General features: G+C 37.1%; 2 protein-coding genes, 1 long non-coding RNA gene and 1 pseudogene across 3 annotated transcripts; 1 reads left to right on the plus strand and 3 right to left on the minus strand.

The window, feature by feature from the left end:
- Nucleotides 1–209: 209 nt before the first annotated feature.
- On the minus strand, nucleotides 210–2268 carry LOC130742780 (uncharacterized). The gene is made up of 2 exons (XR_009021269.1): nucleotides 1584–2268; nucleotides 210–485 (listed from the first exon to the last, which is right to left on the minus strand). It is a non-coding gene; the product is annotated as an uncharacterized LOC130742780 (long non-coding RNA).
- A 5623-nt stretch (nucleotides 2269–7891) lies between these two features.
- On the plus strand, nucleotides 7892–11369 carry LOC130746377 (tyrosine-sulfated glycopeptide receptor 1-like; annotated as a pseudogene).
- Nucleotides 11370–13630: 2261 nt separating this feature from the next.
- On the minus strand, nucleotides 13631–14296 carry LOC130744824 (F-box protein CPR1-like). Its single transcript, XM_057596979.1, has one exon. The coding sequence runs from the start codon at nucleotides 14294–14296 to the stop codon at nucleotides 13631–13633; it is 666 nt and encodes a 221-aa protein (XP_057452962.1).
- A 2032-nt stretch (nucleotides 14297–16328) lies between these two features.
- Nucleotides 16329–17398, minus strand: LOC130746378 (uncharacterized). Its single transcript, XM_057598988.1, has one exon. It carries the CDS (start codon nucleotides 17332–17334, stop codon nucleotides 16672–16674), a length of 663 nt encoding a protein of 220 aa, XP_057454971.1. The 5' UTR covers nucleotides 17335–17398; the 3' UTR covers nucleotides 16329–16671.
- Nucleotides 17399–21070: the final 3672 nt, after the last annotated feature.

Genomic DNA, 21070 nt, shown 5'->3' on the forward strand with positions numbered 1-21070 from the left:
CAAATGAGCCTTTATGTTTCTATTACCCCTTAAATTGTGACTCAATTTTATTTGATATGCGAAGGAGGAAAGGAAGATATTAAACTTGGTTTAGTTTGGAATGAAGTTCTGGTGAAGATCTAACATGTGTATCTTAGCTAAACACCTGTATCTGAAAAAAAAACTATAAATTGATAAATATCACTCCCTCGAAGCGATGAGAAATAATCTAAGGATAAAATCAGCACTCACATACCGGTACGTTGCATTAGAAATGTTCATCGTTATAGCACCAAATACAGCAACAGTGTGTGTTTGAAGTATGGAAAGAACTTTCAAAAAATAAACTAAATTAAACAGAAACCATATATGCTCGATCAGCACAACTTTCAAGCCCATGGAGCCTCAGTTCTTCCATTAGGAGAGTGAATTAGATTAGGCATGGAATTGTCAACACTGACATTATCAGTATTTTCATGATGATTTCTATCTGCATCAAGACTCTCCTGTGCAAATCAAACAAGGATAATTAAATATAGCTTGAACCACCTTAAAAAAGTATATGCTTTCAACCCCAAAGTAACTGTAACCAACTCACACACTCTCGTTTTTGTGTTAGTTTTGTTATTCACTCAGCTTTTGAAGTTTCTACATGTTAACTCAGTTTTATTTAGAACACCCCTCTCTTGTACGGAAAAACATGCAGTTAAAAGAATACCCTGTCTAGCAGAATCCATAAATGATCATTCCTATTACATCCTTGCTTAGCAAGGAAATCTGCTAGCATACTCATTTCTCTGAGAACATGAACAGTCTTAGTACAAGCTAGATTATTTATGAGGGCATCAATTTGGTTTAAATCGTTCAGCAGCTTCCATAGATAAATACTACACAATATATCATGTCAACCCTAGATAACTTCGAAGGTAAAGCTAGGTACTATTGAGGACTAAAACAAAGTCACCATATATATACCGTTAGAAAACTTGTGTTAAAGATCATAAGTCTTGAAAGTTGAAAGAAGGAATAAATGCATATGAGGCAACAATAATATATTGAAATAATTCCCGGTCAAAATCATAACATCATTAAGAGGTGCAAAAGGGATAAATTAAAGATGCAAAATATATAGCATGTACTAAATCCCATTACAACTTACTAACTCCTACTTTGAAACATAAGTAAATTCCCAAGCCCGTTTACACACAAGACTGACAGAAATAACCACTAAACACTAGTTCTCCCACTGATAAGTCCTGCGTAATGTTATACTTTCTGCAAACAACATTATCATTTGAGGGAAATCTAAGCCATCAAAATAATTGCGGCTTGCTGGAACCATTCAAGACACCATATTAGACAAGTTATTATCTTTAGTTTGAAAAATGTAATGTTCTAAAATCTCACCAGAATCCTAACCGTTTAACTCAAAACTTAAGTTGTTTTTCCTATATAATTTTCCACTCAAATAGCCTTTGACTATTAAGAATAGTTTCCAAGACATCAAATATATATTATGCATTCTGCTAATATAGCTTTTCATTTTACATAATGCAAGATAAGTAGGAAGAAAATCGTGAAAAGGATAGGAGAGCAATGCATACCTTGATTCTTCTTGTCTATTATTGTTGGTCATCTTCACTGGCTTCCATTAAATCCCCGGGGAGGGAGAGTAGGCTTTCTCTATACATAGCAGACTGATGTATATAATATGACTCAAAATCAGGACCAACTGTTATATGTTCAATAAGAACTCCTTTGTTATTATATTTCATTAATCCTCCTTGACTATTCAGATTTTGTGGAGCATATTGGAAAAAGATCACAAAAGGAGAAAATCTGCGACGGTGGCAGATAACATGGATATGAGGCTCGATGCAAAATAACTGATATAAACATAACCCACCCAAAAGATGGTGAGTCATCTAAGACTCTAAAGTACATGACTCGATAACAAGCCTCGAGAAATACATACAACTCACTAACAAGGTGTATGCGATATACAGATCACCAACGGGGTGTGAAAGCGACAAGAGCGCTCGCTGGATGAAGGGATCATGGCTGGTGGCACTCCAAATGTTAAATGCTCGCCAAATAGAGAGTCACTCACGTGGAGGAGACACCCTTGACCAATCCACAATCCCTATGACATTAAGCCTGACACATGAACGTGAAGTGTGGTTTCAGTAATAGCTCGCCAAGGAATACATAAATGGAGGAGTCGTTAAAGTGTGGTCACTCATGACCAGTTCACAAGTTGCCAAGACATCGAGTCTAAAGCATAAAAGCAGAATGTGTCTTCAAACTACGTTGACTCGATCTGCTTCCTCAGGATCAACTTGCTATCTTTCAGTCCAAAATATCATTAATTTACTTTTTTCTCTTCCTGAGTGGTTATTTTATTACATGAATAGTCAAGGTACATAAATCTAAATGGGAAGCATAAATGAATTTCTTTGAGTAACAATAAATATAGTAAAACAGTTAATTAAATTGCGATTTAAAACATATAAATTTAAAGGAAAATTTTAAAGTGCATTTCATTTGTAAGCTCTTATTTTGGACTGTAATTAATCATATATATGTCTTTTGATCAATATCCAAAATAAAAACAATTAAATAAATTAACTAAACTGAGATTATTAAAAAAATAAAAGAATACAATTATTTTAATAAATAAACGTTAAAACTAAATACTAATATTTAATCTTGTTCAAAAAATAATCATAAGTCATTTTTTCACTTTATTCAACAATCACATAATGACAGTACTTAGTTAAATAAATGGATATATAACATTGACTATTGACCCTGACTGCCAACCACGAGATTGAACCTCAAATGTTCTTGTTTAGATTCATAAAAAAAAACAATTCTAGCCTTTCGGTCATTCTCAAATGATTAGTCTAATCAAATTCACACACCAGAACTTGGAATAAATTTCCAGGACTACATTTGAATGGATTAAGAATTCACCACTGGCAGTTTTGGACCGTTCATTGAAAATTAAAAACAACTCTGAAGTAGACTCTTAAAAATAAAAGAATTTGTGTACTAATTTTCATTTTAATTTAGAACACGTTATGACCATTTCATTTTCTGATTTAAAAATGAGGCTATTTCAATGATTCTTTTTCTTCAATTTTATATTAACAAGTTGCTCCAACCCCCCCCCCCCCCCCCTCTCTGGAAATCTCTCATTACACATATAAAATTTATTGCCAATAAGTCAACAGCGGGTTATCAGGACAAGAAATCTGAAGATTACCTGCAATTTCTCAGCAAACTGCCAGCAAATTCTAGCAAAACCCATTTAGCTACAGAAAAACATTTAGCTGCCAAGAATTTGTTAGCATGAAACAAGTCGCTGATTAGATCTATACATTTTGGGTGCAATTTAAAATATTTCCTAGCTATTTTAAAGTTATTTTGTAGCAGAAGAACATTATTAAATTTTTACTTTCCTAGCAGCATAGCTATGTAAATTGCTAGCAACCATTCTTCCAAGTCTACTCCCAGCAAATGAAGAGAAGCAAGGTAAAAAGCATTTAAGCTGAGAAAGACAATTGTTGGAAGAGACATACAACCGTTTTTTGAATAGGTGGCGATATCTCTCAAACATCAAACACAAAAAAATTAGAGGGACAACAATAAAAAATTTAGAAACATAATGAATTAATAACATATTGTTATATTGTTGATAAGTCCTTTATGTTATCATGCTACCATAGTAACTAAGACCATCTACAATGGTTTCAACATTCAACACCCTCAACACTCCACTTTTTCTCTTCCTAACACTCCACATCACCTTCCCTCTCCAGTTCAACACTTCATTCAACTTTTATCCACTCCAATGGTTTTTCATTCAACACCCTACCCCCTACCCCACCACTTTTTTTATTTCATATTTTGATTTAATTTTATATTTTTCTTTTTATGATTTCATAAAATTAAAATTTTCGATAAAAATTAAATTAAATAAACTATTATCGATTTAATTTAATTTAATGTTTTTTTTTTATTTTTTTAAATTAAATTAAATTAACGTAATATTTTTTTAACGTAAATTAAATTAAAACACTTAACAATTTAATATTTTTTTAAAAAAATATACACAATAATTTATTTTATTTTATTAACTTCAAATGGAAGAAAAGAAACTAAGCACACAATAATATATTTTATTTGCTTAACTTAAAATGCAAGACAACAAACTAAGCACACAATAATATATTTTATTTGCTTAACTTAAAATGCAAGACAACAAACTAAGCACACAATAATTTATTTAATTTTCTTAACTTAAAATGCAAGACAACAAACTAAACACACAACACACAAATAACGTAATTAGTACGATACAAAGCATATTTAATCATGATACATTCCAAACTTTGCCCAGATGTGCTTCACTAGATCTGCTTGCAGTTCGTGATGGACATTTGGATCACGCAACTCGGATCTAGCACGCACATGATCCGCAAAAGCGGGTAACACCTCGGTCGAGTATGGTTGCGGTGTACTAGATCCACTTCCCTCAGCTTGCTCAAAATCGGTCCAGCGTTGAGAATATGAATCTCGTTCATCCTCAACAATCATATTATGTAATATGATGCATGACCTCATGATGATACCCAAATCAGTTATGTCTCACAAGCGAGCTGGTTCACGGATGATTTTAAAACGAGCTTGAAGCACTCCAAATGCACGTTCGATGTCCTTCCGACATGCCTCCTGATGATTTGCAAAGCACTTATCGGGTTCACTTTGAGAAAGTCTAATAGATTTAACGAAAGTTGGATAAGAATGGTAGATACCATCAGCTAGATAGTATGCCATATTATAGGGACGTTGATTCACGATGAAATTCACACTTGGAGCGTTTCCCTGTTCCAATTCATCAAACACTGGTGACCGGTCTAGAACGTTTATATCGTTCAACGTTCCCGGACATCCAAAAAAGGCATGCCAGATCCAAAGATCAGGAGATGCAACTGCTTCAAGAATAACTGTGGTGGTTCCCTTATCCCCTCTAGCAAATTGACCTTCCCATGTTTTAGGACAAATTTTCCACTCCCAGTGCATGCAGTCAATACTCCCGATCATGCCTGGGAACCCCCGCATTTCACTAACCTGTAGTATTCTTTGCAGGTCCTCTTGGGTTGGTGCTCTCAGGTACTCTTGCTCATACAATCGTATGATTCCTTTACAGAATCTACGTAAACACTCCAATGTTGTAGTCTCTCCTATTTTGATGTACTCATCGACTGCATCTGCTGTCACACCATATGCTAACATTCGCATTGCTGTGGTGCATTTTGCTAAGGGCGATATACCTTCTTTCTTCGCTGCATCAACTCGCTGGGTGAAGTAGTTATCACTACTTGAAAGGTCCGCAACGATTCGAAGGAAAACATGTTTTTGCATCCGGTACCGGCGACGGAATATTCCATCGTTGTATGTAGGCTCATTGGCAAAGTAGTCGTCAATTATCCTTTGGTTTGCCGCTGCATGATCTCTACTGAGATATTTTCTACCATGAGGTGCACTATCCTCCAATATTAGATTTCGACGCTCCCTAAATCAGTTGAGTATATAAGTGTCTTCTCTCTCACTTTTTTCAAGGTATGCTTCGAGATCAAACTCTGGTGGATCCATTTTTTGTGAAATTTGAAGTAGATGGGAAGAGATACATTGAATGGTGGATCTATGAGTCCATATATATAGATAAATTGAATGGTGGACACTGACAGATTCGAAATAATATGAACTATAGTTAATTATCGGATAAGGACTAGATTCGAATTGAGTGATACATATTCAAACTCGGTAACCCATACATTAAAGCCACTGACAACCCTGACAAATTATTAAAGTAAACAGTACAGACTTGACAAAACACTGACAAATTATTAAAGCAAACACTACAGACTTGACAACACTGACAAATTATTAAAGCAAACACTACAGACTTGACACCACTTGAAAATTAATAAAGCAAACACTACAGACAATTAATTTCCAAAGAGCTCTTGGGACAACCGCTTCAACAGCTCTTTCTTGTGGTCACTGAGATGCTCTTCTTCACTTAACTTTCGAAATAATTCCATTTTCTTAGCTTCAGTCTCCTCTTTCCTCAATTTATTAGCCTCTTGTTGCATCGATGCTATCTGCTTCAATTGTTCAACCTCTATCTCCTTGACTTGTTTGTATTCAGCTCAATCTTTCTCCATCGCCTCCAAGGCAGCTGTTGTGCTCTTCTTTTTACCCTTTTTTTTAGCTGCCTCCCTACCCATTGGACGGGGAATCGATCCTATAGAGTTTGAGCCACATGCATCACTCTCGCGAGATCTCTTAGATCCACTACTTCCTGAGCCAACATTTCCTCCTGCTTGACTACAATAACGTGGTTGATCACGGAGAGCCTGCCATTCTGCCATCAAATTAAATTGACCCTTCTTCCCATCTGCGTATAATTCTTGCGCTTGGGTCAAAATATCATTCTCCGACCAACCGCTTCGTTGCATACGCTTAGCGCCATCATAAGCGTCAATCCATTTATTTATTTGCTTGCTCATATGATTATAACGGTTTCGGCATGCATTTCCATCCCGCGGAGGATCGAATGAGCAATGCTGATTACAATACTCAGCAATTTGACCCCAAAATGTTTCTCCTTTTTTGTTTCTCCCGACAACACTGTTTGTTCCATATTTAAGCAACCCACTAATTAACACGATATTTTGATCAGTGTTCCATGCTGGTAAGTGACTTCTCCTGCTCGTAGGAGTTGAATCCTCTTCATTTGGAGTGGCTTCATTACCAGCTGTCATGCCACCAAGAGTCATTTGTGTTGAAAATTCGGGAAATTCAGGTGCACCATCATTAGACGGCAGTGTTGGAGATGGATATCTGAACATAGATCCATGATGGGGATGAGGACGTTGGTTGAGAAATTGATTTGGATCTTGATAATTGTTGGGATTTTGGTAGTTGGAAAATTGATTTGGATGTTGACAATTGTTGGGATTTTGGTAGTTGGAAAACTGATTTGGATGTTGATAATAGTTGGGATTTTGGTTGCTAAATGAGTTAGAAGAATTCTGGGTGTTGACATGGTAATTGTTGGGATCCATTTCAAAGCAAAGGGGATAATAGAAAGATAATAAGATGAATAAGATGATGGAAAACTTGGTTTTTTTTTTCTGTGTCCAAATCAAACGAATCGAGTCTCTATTTATAGAGAAAAAAAAATCATGAATTTTGGTAAAAAAAATATATTTTTAAAATTTTTTTTTGAATGAAATAATTGAGTTGGAAAGATTAGGATAAACGAAAATCGCCCGGACCGATCAAACAACGCCACGTGTCCCACTGCAGCGCCTCCCTCTCTCCTCTGACGCGTGTGTGGCACGCGCCTGTTGGTGCCCAACCAGGGCGTGCCACGCGTCCCACCCGCAGCGCCCACGGGTCCCACCTGCAGCCCACCTGACACGTTACGCGCCTTGTCAGCGCGTGTGTGGCACGCGCCTGTCGGTCACCAACCAGGGCGTGCCACGTGGCTCCGGATGCAGGTTTAAGCTGTGTTGAATTTTTTCAACTTCTCTCTCCCCCTTTCAACTTTCAACACTTGTTTTAAACACCATTGCACACACATTTCAACATTAAGCATACCAACTTCAACACCATTGTACATGGTCTAACCACTTTCAAAGTCAGGATTCGATAATTAAGGTGTGAAGCTGACTACGTTGGGTATCTGCAATCACTCGGTTGGTGGTCACCTGCTTCTAAACAGTTCAATCCTCCACTGGTTGCTTTCCATATTGTACTATTTATCTTTATCCATTGACCCAGAATTATTTTTCTGAGTCAAAGAGTTATTTTACTGGGTCAATGGATGGTCATGCTCATTGCCATGCCATCTCAAATACGTTTTCCCCCCATTGGTTCATCACACCCTTATGTCTTCTTCTAATTCCCCTGCATATTCCACTTGGAAACACAATAATAACATGGTTTCCATTTTGATCATAGTGCCTTTACTTCTGTCGTTATTAGTTGTTCAAGCCTCATCCCTTTGTAACCAGATTGATAAAGACTCCCTCTTGGCTTTCTCTGGGAACATATCTACCTCTTCCCCTCACCCTCCTCTCAATTGGTCTTCTTCTTCTTCTTCTTCCCCTGATTGCTGTGATTGGGAAGGTGTTACTTGTGATGGGGATCAACGTGTTACTCATCTTTTGCTACCATCTAGAGGTCTCTTTGGAGTTATCTCCCCATTTCTCACCAACCTAGCAGCTCTCTCTCATCTCAATCTTTCTCATAATAGATTATCTGGGAATCTTCAGAGCCAGTTCTTCTCACTGCTGAATCACCTTCTGGTTCTTGATTTGAGCTACAATCGCCTCTCTGGTGAGTTGCCACCCTTTGTTGCTGATAATAGTACTAGTTTTGTTATCCAGGAGGTGGACTTGTCTAGTAATTTGTTCAATGGAACGCTCCCATCTTCATTGCTTCAGCACCTAGCAGGAGGGAGTTTGATATCTTTCAATGTCAGCAACAACAGTTTCACAGGCCAAATCCCCACTTCAACCTTTTGCATCAATGACCGTAACTCGTCGTCTTCTATCAGATTCTTGGATTATTCTTCCAATGATTTTGATGGTGTCATTCAGCCTGGACTAGGAGCATGTTCCAATCTGGAGAGGTTTCGAGCAGGTTTCAATTTTCTATCCGGGCCTATTCCTGTTGATATTTTTGATGCTGTCTCTCTTAAAGAAATATCATTGCCCCTCAATAAGCTCACTGGAACAATTGGTGATGGCATTGTTAGCCTCACCAATCTCACAGTTTTGGAGCTTTACTTCAATCATTTCACAGGTCCTATTCCCCGGGATATCGGTAGCCTTTCCAAATTGGAACGGTTGCTTCTCCATGTCAACAATCTCACAGGTACTATGCCCCCATCTCTGATGAACTGTGGCAATCTTGTGGTATTGAATTTAAGGGTCAACAAGTTGATGGGGAATCTCTCAGATTTCAATTTCTCTGGATTCCTCAGACTTGCTACACTTGACCTTGGCAACAATAATTTCACTGGTGTTTTACCACCAACACTTTATGCATGCAAGTCACTTGCAGCATTAAGGCTAGCACATAATCAACTCGAAGGTCAGATTTCGCCCCAGATACTTGGACTCAAGTCTCTTTCTTTCCTATCAGTATCCAATAACAAGCTGATGAATATCACTGGTGCTCTGAGAATTCTCACAGGGCTCAAGAAACTTAGTACCCTTATGCTGCCCACTAATTTTTTGAATGAAATGATGCCACAGGATATAAACATAACAGGACAAGATGGATTCCAAAAGCTGCAGGTTCTCAGCTTGGGTGGTTGTCAATTTACTGGTCAAATACCAGGCTGGCTAGCACACCTGACGAAGATAAAGGCTCTGGACCTGTCCTTTAATAATTTTAGTGGTCCAATTCCTCCTTGGTTGGGTGCATTTCCTCAGCTTTTTTACATAGACTTGTCTTTTAACCTCCTTACTGGAACATTTCCGACGGAGCTGACAGGACTCCCGGCACTAACATCACAACAGGCAAATGATAAAGTAGAAAGGACTTATTTGGAGTTACCTGTCTTTGCTAATGTCTACAATGTTTCCTTGTTGCAATATAATCAGCTTTCTAGCCTTCCACCAGCATTGCATCTCGAAAACAATTGCCTTAGCGGCAGCATCCCGATTGAGATTGGCAAACTGAGCGTCCTTCATCATCTGGGCCTGAATAACACAACTTCTCAGGCAATATACCGGTTCAGATTTCAAACTTAACCAATTTAGAGAAACTAGACCTTTCTAGAAACCATCTATCTGGTGAAATTCCTGATTCACTCAAAAGATTGCATTTCTTGTCCTTTTTCAGTGTAGCATTCAATGATCTTCAAGGACAGATACCAACCCAAGGTCAATTTGATACTTTCTCCTTTTCCAGCTTTGACGGAAACACACTATTGTGTGGTTCAGTTATTCATCGCTCTTGTCCTTCTCAACAAAATACTAACAGTACTGCAGCTAGTGGCAGTTCAAACAAAAAAGTAATCATTGGAATTATCAGTGCAGCTTGCTTTGGCTTTTCTTCTTTGGTGACATTGTTGACACTATGGATACTCTCCAAGAGGAGGGTCAATCCAGGAGGAGCTTTGGACAAGATTGAACTGGAATCAATTGCTACCTACTCCATCAATGGGGTTCAGCCTGAGGTTGACAAGGTTGTCTTGTTTCCCAACAAAACTAATGAAACCAAGGATCTTACAATATTTGAGATCATAAAGGCTACTGAGAATTTCAGTCAAGCAAACATCATAGGATGTGGGGGTTTCGGTTTGGTTTATAAAGCAACATTACCGAATGGGACTAATCTAGCCATCAAGAAACTTTCAGGAGATTTGGGCCTTATGGAAAGGGAACTCAAAGCAGAAGTAGAGGCTCTGTCAACAGCGCAACATGAGAATCTAGTGGCATTGCAAGGCTACTGCGTGCATGACAGTTTCCACCTTCTCATATACAATTACATGGAGAATGGAAGTCTGGATGACTGGTTGCACGAAAAGTCTGACGGTGCATCTCAGCTTGATTGGCCAACTCGTTTGAAGATCGCCCGAGGAGCAAGCTATGGTTTGGCTTATCTGCATCAGATATGTGAACCGCACATTGTGCATCGCGATATAAAGTCAAGCAATATACTCCTTAATGAAAAGTTTGAGGCACGCGTTGCTGATTTTGGGTTGTCCCGGTTGATTCTTCCTTATCAGACCCATGTTACAACTGAACTTGTAGGTACATTAGGTTACATTCCCCCGGAGTACGGACAAGCATGGGTGGCTACTCTGAGAGGAGATGTCTACAGCTTCGGAGTCGTCTTGCTTGAGCTTCTCACTGGGAGGAGGCCCGTTGATGAAAGTAAGGTGAAAATGTCAAGGGAATTGGTTGGCTGGGTTCAACAGATGAGAAGTGAAGGAAGACAAGATCAAGTCTTTGATTCTTCTATAAGAGGAAAAGGCTTTGAAGGAGAGATGCTTCAGGTTCTGGATGTGGCCTGCATGTGTGTTAACCAGAATCCTCTCACGAGACCATGCATCAGAGAAGTTGTTGAAGGGCTCGAGAATGTAGGATCATCCAACCAACTAGGAAACAAAGACTAGCAAGAAATGCTTTGTCCTTCAACATATGATGACAGTATTATACTTGTGAAAAAAAGTTTTGCTTTTCTATAAATACAGTTTATAATTTTTACCCCCTGTAAATGTTGAACCCCCCCCCCCCCCCCTGACAGGATACTGTAAGATTTTGTGAATTATATTGTGATCATCCATTTTCAATTGCAAGATTTTCTTTTTACAAACTAGTGTCATTGCTTATGCAGAAACTATTCCTTCAAATTTCAATTAGCTTCTAATTACTCTATCTGATGAGAGGAGCGCAGAATCCAAACCAATAAAAGCGTTTGCTATACTAGATCAATTTTGTTTTACTTTGCAATCTTAGTACAGAAGTGCTACAAGTTACTGATTAATTGGAACTTGACATCTCAAATTAAAGCCCACATAACTTGTCATGTCTTTATTCTATAAATCAATGACATGCCTGCTGTGTTTAAAGCAAGCCCAACAGTAATCTTTGTTTTGTGCATACATCTGCATATAATCATGTGAAACTAGGACAGAAAACCATTCATGTACATGAGTTAAGGTTTTACCCGCACCTGACGCTGCTTGTGATTTAAGGTTTCTAAAAAACATAGTATAAAGTGTACTAGTGTAGTGTATTAAGAACTGAACAATCCCAGTCAGTACAGTGTAAATTGTAGGAACAGAACACCATAGATGTATTGGATCGGGTAAAAAATCAACTAGAAAATTAATAAATATCACTCCCCCAAAAAGAAATAATCTTCAGATAAAATCAGCACTCACATACCGGTGCGTTGCATTAATAATTTTGACCGTTATAGCACAAAATACAGCAACAGTGATTGTTTCAACTTTCAAGTATGAAAAGAAAACTAAAGTAAACAGAAACCATATATGCTCGGCACAACTTTCAAGCCCATGGAGCTTCAGTTCTATAGATCGGATAGTGAATTTGATCAGGCATGGCATTGTCAACACCAGCATTATCAGTATTTTCATGATGATCTCTATCTGCGTCAAGACACTCCTGTGCAAATAATACAAGGATAATTAAATACAGCTTGTACAACCTTTCACTACAAGCTTGTGCATGTACACATTGTTATTCCTGACAGTACCTCAAATATAGCTTTTGCCTTATGGAATGGATACAAATGGAGTTCCAAATAACACAAAATTGTATCCTCCCTTAAACAATTATATGCTATCAACTCCAAATTAACCGTAACCCACACACACACTCATTTTTTAGTTAACTTTGTTTTGCACTCAAATTTTGCAAGTTTCTACATGTTAACTCACATTTTCTTTTTTTGAAAGCAACCTGTCTTTCATTGATCAAAAAGTCAAGAGAACACCCCTCTCTTGTATGAAAAAACATGCAGCTAAAAGAATACACTGTCTAGCAGAATCCATAAATCATCATTTCAATTACATTTTTGCTTAGCAAGGAAATCTGCTAGGCCTATTATTTTCTCTAAGAACATGAACAGTCTTGGTACAAGCTAGATCATTTCTGAGAGCATCAATTTGGTTTAAATTGTTCAGCAGCTTCCATGGATAAATACTACACAATATATCATGTTAACCCTAGATAAATTTTAAGGTAAAGGCAGGTCCTAACAAGTACTAAAACAAAGCCACCATATATCTACTGTTAGAAAACTTGTGTTAAAGATCATAAGTCTTGAAAGAAGGAAGAAATGCATAGAATGCAACAATAATATATTGAAATGATTGCTAGTCAAAATCATAACATCATTAAGAGGTGCAAAAGGGATAAAGATGCAAAATATATAGCATGTACTAAATCCAATTACAATTTACGAACTCCTACTTTGAAACATAAGTAAATTCCCAAGTCTGTTTACACACATAACTTACACTTACAGTAATAACTAATAACCACTAAATACTAGTTCTCCCACTGATAAATCCTGCGTATGACATTTACCAAATGTTATGCTTTCTCCAAACAACATTATCATTTGAGGGAAATCTAAGCCATAAAGATAATTGTGGCTTCCAGGAACCATTCAAAACACCATATCAGACAACTTATTATCTTTCAGATTGAAAAATGTAATGTTGTAAAATCTCACCAAAATCCTAACCTTTATACTCAAAACTTTAGTTATTTTTCCTATATAGCCTTTGACTGAGCAGAATAATTTCCAAGACATCAAATATATATTATGCATTCTGCTAATATAAGATTTTCATTTTCCATAATGCAAGATGAGAAGGAAGAAAATCGTGAAAAGGATAGGACAGCGATGCATACCTTGATTCTTCTTGTCTATTATTGTTGGTCATCTTCACTTGCTTCCCCAGAGTCACCAGGGAGGGAGAGTAGGCTTTCTCTATACATAGCAGTCTGTTGAATATTATATTTTGTAAAATCAAGATCATATGTTGTATGTCCAATAAAAACTTCTTTGTTATTATATTTCAGTAATCCTTGATTTGATCCGATGCATCCTTCATATTTGGTGGAGCATATTGAATGTCATAATTCACAGGCAGAACAAATGACTTAGTCCAAGATGACTGCACTTTGTAGTATTTCATGATCCATATCTCAGCAGCGACATCCCAAATATACTGACCAGGGTAACACAGACAAAGACAATCGCCCAATACCCTCAAGTAATATTGTCTTGATATTGATTTTAACTCCATGTCTATATCATCAAGAGGTATAGGAATCTCTAGTAAACTCATTTGTTTCAAATCAAAGGCAATGATGACATGATCCTCTGTATCACGGGAGAAAACCAACCAATGAAGAGCTCCATTTAAAAGCAGCCCAGCTTGGTCAAACTTGGTCGTCCAATATGGGAATTTGAAACCCTGAATTTGGTTCCATGAATTGGTTTTGAAGGAGAAAATCTCAATATGGGTTTTACAATCAGTGGAGCCGTATCTGTACATTGCAATAAGAATAACTAGATAGTCATCCGCTGACGTGTCATACCAAAATCCGTAAAGAAAATCATACATCCACGTAACATGTGAGTACGTAGGATATCGGTTTGGCAACACCTGTTGTTGGATTCCACACAAGGAGATTACGATGCTTCCATTGTATGAGTAGAAATCCTCGGCAAGAACCATAAATATAAATGGGATAGTAATCAGCAATTTGGTGTGGGGTTAATCGAACGTAACTTCTTGCTAGAGTATGATCATGAAGTGATGATTCTATGTCTATGGATGTCACCTTGAAACCAGACTTTGATTTGAAGAGAACTCCATAGGTGGGTTTAGCAGCAAGCTCGTAATGAGATTTTGCAAAATTGGGATCGGAGATAAGAGAGAGCCATGACTTGAAAATGTATTTGAAACGCAACAGAGATTGCACCGGCAATCTCAGCAGAATTTCCTCTATCAATTCCGAAGGAAGAATCAGGTTGGGGAGCATTTTTCTTGTTTTCCGGTGGACGGCGGAGCGCGGCGAACGACGGTCACAGACGGCGGAAGGATGGCAAGGAAGACCTGAGAGCGATGTGCGAGCGAATCCCTAAACCCTAAACCTTTGTATTGCAATGCCTTGGGCCATGGCGCCAAATAAACTAAATCGACTTTGACCCAAAAAATAAAGTACCCATGGCCATGAAATCTAATTATCTATTTCACCTTTAAATGCAAATATTGTTGTACTGATTGAGCCTTTCATAAATCAATTTTGTTCATATTTAGTAAACCATGACCAGATCAAGAGCCTCCCAAGGAGAGGGTAATGAAGCTATCTATTCCATATCATGATGAATATGAGTATTATAAGTCGTATTTCCTCTTTATGTAAAGGAGTCTAACCCTAAATACATGGATCTTGATCTTAGCGCAAAATAGTTTATATAAACTTAATCCGCCCAAAATGGGGTGGGTCGCCTAAGACTTTGAATTACAGGACTTGAGAAATACATATAACTCGCCAATAGGGCATATGGGATATACAGATCACCAACAGGGTGTGAGAGATACAAATTGCTAATAGAGCGTGAAAGATAAAAATTGTCAGTGTGACGAGAAGACCGCTCGTCGGATGAAGGGGTCATGAATGATGGTCCGCTAAATGTTAAATGCTCGCCAAATAGAGAGTCACTCGCATGGAGGAGACACTCTTGGTCAGTTCACAAGCCCTAGGATGTGTGGCTTGGCTTCGATAAGCGCTTGCCAAGGGACATATGAATGGAGGAGTCGTTAAAGAGTGGTCACTTCTTACCAATCCACAAGTGTCACACCCCAATTTCTAAACCGGGAATCACATTAGTAACCCAAACAAATATGAGAACTAACTCGGGGTTTTTTTTTTCTTTTCCAAAAGGTGATGATTTTCGAAAACACAAGGTCCACTATCACCCAAGTAATGGCCCGAGAAGTTCTCAGGTAAGCTGGCCGGGCATAATGCCGCATTAAAAGCCCTTCTTGCCTTAGACAGAACAACCCGAGTTCTTTCTTGAACTCAAATGGGGTTTTTCAATTTTATTTTCAAAATCATTTTCACAACTGATTCATTATCTTCAAGTTCAAAAACTCGTCGTTTGCTTTTATCTTAATCGATTAAAAAAGTCATGCACACAAACAAAAACCATGTGCAATGATCACAATGTATTTAAATTAGTGTGGGAAGGGTAGCTCACTTGGTTGAGCTAAGGGTAGAAATAGGTGTTGGAGATGGAGGTTCAGGGTTCGAACCCTGAGGAGGAGAATTTGTAATTACTAACAACTAACCACTAACATTTGCCTATAAAAAAAACAATGTATTTAAATTAGGCAGATCTAACTCAACCAAAAAATTAGTTCAAGAGTTGAAGAATGCTAGCTCTACCCTTTATAACACTTGTTTGACCATATCTCTAGCTAATGTAAGACTTCTAACATACACCCTCACGCCCAGGGTTGGACATTTGGAGCGTGAAATGAACATGTACAGGTGATCCAAATATGAGAGGTTTCCACAACAAATAAATCTAGGATAAGCTCTGATGCCATATTAAAATTAGAGAGACCTAACTCAACTAAAAAATAGCTCAAGAGTTGATGGTTTCTCTACCATTTATAGAAATTTGTTTGATCATATCTCTAACCATGCAATATCTCTAACCAATATGAAACTTCTAACATAATAGAGGTGAGATCGAGATGGAAGTGTACTCTCTGCAAATATTCTTCCCAACTTTAAAGGATACAAATCCACAAAAACATGTCACACATGTCACACATGCATCTTTAAGGCATTAAGGCATTAAACAAAGTACTAAATGGACAACAACACCATTAAGGCATTAATCTAAGATATAACTTCTCTTCCACGTATGAAAGCAGGATCAAGAGTACCCCTGTAATGTACTCGAACAAAAATTAAATACGACAAATTTCGTAAATCATGCATACTCACATGAAACCGTACGTACGTATATAACGTTTATTCATAATCTGCAACCAATTGCAACCATACGATGCAAGCTAGCTAGCTCGTGCGATTCTCATTGTTGTGGCCGCGGGCGACAACATTTAATGATCCATTTAACCACACGGTAAACCATTCGTATGATGAGATAAACACCCACGATTCCTAGCAAGAGAACCCAGATTTCGAGTACTCGTCCAAACATTTTATCAGCAGCCTCCCAAACGGGATCTGGTGTGACCATGGAGGCCGCAAACATGTAGGTGAGAGCGAGGCTGGTGGTGGTGATGCACATGCCGATCGACAAAACCCATATGACGAGTCGATGTTTGAGAGGGATTCCACTCACCAGCAAGAGACAAACAGTGAGGGACGCGATGAAGGAGACGGTGTTGCAAATCAAGAAATTTGTATAAACCTTCTCGTACACAACAGCCATCACAGCTTCTCCTGGGCATTGAATGGTATCATTGTCCAGACAAATCTTAGCATAAGATACTGGAACTCCGCCATTTGCCTGAAAGACGCCGCCCGGCGGGTTAGTGGCGAGTTGAAAGGTCATTGTGGCGATTATAGAAGCCATCAAACTCAGGCTCCCTCTCATGTTTTCAACCCATTTTACCTTATCTTCATCTCTCAAGCAACTTTCTACAAGACCCAGAAACTTTGCCCAACAACTCTTTGGAGGAGTTCTCCCTTGCCTGCTGCCAATTATTGATGACTCCAGATGAGTACTCATTTTATCACTAAATGCTTATTTAATTATATTGCAATTGCCTCACTCACCTTGAAAATCACATGCTGGGTATATATACGCAAAATTTTAGTTAATTTGCTGAAGAGGGTCTTCTTCAGTCCACTCAATTATTAATTGTCCTCATGACCCTACAGTACGATGATATTTTAGTTGATCCATTTTAGTTCACACAATTATTTGTCCTCATGAGGCCACTACAATAAGATATTTTGTGTACCATAAAAGAGCAACTCATCATATACTCTAAAATTATTTCTTTTCTCATCATATCAATTGGAACATGCCTGCCAAGTCTTTCCATGAGTGGAGCTGTATGGGAGTTTTTGGTATTTGTGGCCGTGGAGGGTTTTGGCTTGGTTGGATTGTTTAACTGTATTTTGCTCCTGTGTGGTAGTATCTATTCCTGTTGGTATGCTGCAGGTCTTAGATTTTAGCTATTTGGGTCTTTGCTGGTGGTATCTTTTTAGGTTCGTTGGCTTTCTTGGGGTGGGTTTTGTAATTCTTCCCCTGAAGTTTCATCTTAATCTTTGTGAACCGGTACTCTTTTTCCTCACTAGGTTTTTCCAATGGGGTTTTCCCTGGTAAGGTTTTAATGAGGCATGTTCCCTTTGATCTTCTTCAGGGGGAGGGGGTTGGGTAGGTGCTGGATCTTCTTCATCAGTTTAGGAGTAAGTCGTTTCTTTTTCCTTTTCTTCTCCATTCTCTTATTCTCTTTGTATTGGGTTGAAGTACCCCTTGTACTTCATTCAATATAGTTCAAATTGCTTATAAAAAAAAAAAAACTTTTCTCTTCTTGTGTTTTGTTGTCTAGATAAAAAAAAATGTAGTACACGAATTTTTATGGATATTTGAATTAGGCTACGTTTAAAATAAGATAGTTTTATAAAAGAGTTAAATATCATTTTCGTACCTAAACTAAAATGAGAATTTAATTTCCATCTCTATACTAAAAAAATTATTTTTTCCTCCCTCAATTTGTTGCGTGTGTGATTTTTGTCATTTGACCAGTTTAACGAGTTTAACGGATGACATGACTACTGCTTGCTTTACGATTGTTGGTAGAATCCAATTTGAGTCCAGACCTCAATTGCATGCGCCGATTTAGGTCGTGTGAAGGTGATGGAAAATTTTCAATAGTGAGACAAGTAGTTCCATTGGGTTGGCTGAGAGAAACCAACGTAATGATTACTTAATCAAGTAATTACTTGAGGAAGAGATTTTGTTCCTCAAAGCATGCAGGTTCCTAAGAAACTCAAAAAAAAAACTCTTAATGGTCTCTATTGAGAGGTTTTGTATCGATGATAAAGGCTGCCGAACTATGGTAAAACTAAAAATGAATAGATAAAAGCTAAAACGACTGAAAGTAAATGGCAGAAAGTTGTATAAATAAAGTGTCGCATTGATAAACGGCTAAAGACTGTAAATAAACTTAAAGGTAGAAAAGTAAAGGTAAAGATAAATGCGAGAAATTTGTATTTTGATTGATTGATTGTTTAATACTTTGTATCGATAATCCTTTCTATATATATAGAGGCAATTTCAACCAACCAACAACAGATAACGATCACTAGCCACTACCCATGTTTCACGGGTTTTTACAAGCATTTACAGTCGTGAGGTGTTGGCGGTTGCTTCTCCGGATCAGCCTGAAAGTTTGGTTTAAGTCGTTGGCTGGTTCTTAAGAAATAACTGACTTCCCTATTTTAAAAGAGTGAACCGCTCACTCTTGCAAGCACATGTGCACCTTCTAAAACCTTGCAAAATATATATATCTTCATCATGTGTTGAGATCCTTTGTACCTTTCCCCAAATCTTGTCAAGGTTCAAATCCTAGTCATTTCATTGTGAGTGATCTCGGTTGTTTACATTGGTACAACTAGCTACCCCGACGACTAATCTCACTATGCTAGTTAGCGAAGCGTTTTGGCTACCTTGCTAGTCGTTACAAATTTTTTGGATGCCAACTGGTTAAAATTAGGAATAACTCTTTCTCACCCACGGCTACCTGGCCTCCACCATGAAGGTATGAAAAACGATAGAAAGGGAGAGTTTGAATAGCGTTTTCAACTAAAAACTTTTCCCTCTTGAGATTTAGACAAATCTCTCGAACAAACACCAAGGTGCAAAGATAAGAGATGAAGAGAAGCACACAAGTATTTTATCCTGGTTCACTTGATAATCGCTCAAACTAGTAATATACTTATTTCGAAATAACCTATTCAATAATTTCAAGGTCTTACAACAAGTCCTTGAGACATCGAGTCTGGAGCATGCAGGCAAAGTGTGTCTTCAAACTAGGTTGCTTTGATCCGCTTCCTTAGGACCAACTCGCCCTCTTTCAATCTAAATTTTTCATTGATTTACTTTTTTTTTCTCATTTTCCTAAGTGGTTATTCTATTGCTTGAATAATCGAGGTACATAACTTTAAATGGGAAGTGTGTATTAATTTCTTTGATTAATAATAAATATGGTAACATAGTTAATTAAATTGCGATTAAAATAAATATTTTACTAAATATATATAAATTTATTGAATTTTTTAAGTGCATTTCATTTGCAAGCTCTTATTTTGAATTGAATTAATTATATATATATATATATATATATATATATATATGTCTTTTGATCAATATTGAAAATATAAAAACAATTAAATAAATTAACTAAAATGGGATTATTTAAAAAATAATAAAAGAATACAATTATTTTAGTAAATAAAAGTTAAAACTAAATATTAATATTTAATCTTTACCAAAATCAGTCATTTTTTTCACTTTATTCAACAATTACATAATGACAGTATATACTTCTTGACCCTGACAGTAACTAAATGGATATATATAACATTGACTATTGACCCTGACCGCCAACCATGAGATAACCTGAAATGATCTTGTTTAGATTCATCAGAAAAACAATTCTAACCTTTCGGCCTTTCTCAAATGAATAGTCTAATCAGATTCACACACCAGAACTTGGAATAATCCAGTATACTCTTGAATGGATTAAGAATTCACCATTGGCCGATGACTATTTTGTTTCTCCAGAACTCAGTTTTGGACCGTACATTGCACAACTTTGAAGTAGACTTAAAAATAAAAGAATCTATGTGCTTTCATGTTAATTTAGAACACGTTATGATTTCATTTTCTGCTTTAAAAAATGATATTATTTTCAACGAATATTTTTCTTCAATTTTATATTGACATTTGACAAGTTGCTCTTTCCCTCTCTCTTTGTGAAATCTCTCATTACATTCATATAAAATTTCATGCCAGTAAGTCAACAGCGGGTAATGTTATTATATAATCAATCCGTTTCAAAACCGTATGAATATTGTTATCTCCATGCATAAATAATTTGACAATTTGCATAATATGCTATGGATATCCCAGCATTTCATGTTAGTTTTTTATTTAAAAAGTCGTATTTGTTTTACGAAATAAAATGAATGTCAACGAGGTTTGTGTGGGAAAGCAATCTAACATTACTTTGGCTATTAAAACGACTCAACAAGTTTTTTTTGATTAGAAAAAATGGTGCATGAAAGGTTAAACAGGTATCGAATCTATATCATATACATTATTTGGGGTGATATGTTTCTATAATGTATCTTAACATTTTTACGCACGTAATCAATTTTAAACTAGAACAAGATAACCTTAAAAAACAGGTCCATTGTACTTTACATTGGTGGATTGTTTGTAACCTTCCTTT

This window comes from Lotus japonicus, chromosome 3 (assembly GCF_012489685.1).
Source record: "Lotus japonicus ecotype B-129 chromosome 3, LjGifu_v1.2".
Taxonomy (NCBI): Eukaryota; Viridiplantae; Streptophyta; class Magnoliopsida; order Fabales; family Fabaceae; genus Lotus; species Lotus japonicus.

Excerpts from the sequence above, each read along its gene's own strand:
- LOC130744824 (XM_057596979.1), bottom strand. The coding sequence starts at position 14,296 with ATGGTTCTTGCCGAGGATTTCTACTCATACAATGGAAGCATCGTAATC.
- LOC130746378 (XM_057598988.1), bottom strand. The coding sequence starts at position 17,334 with ATGAGTACTCATCTGGAGTCATCAATAATTGGCAGCAGGCAAGGGAGA.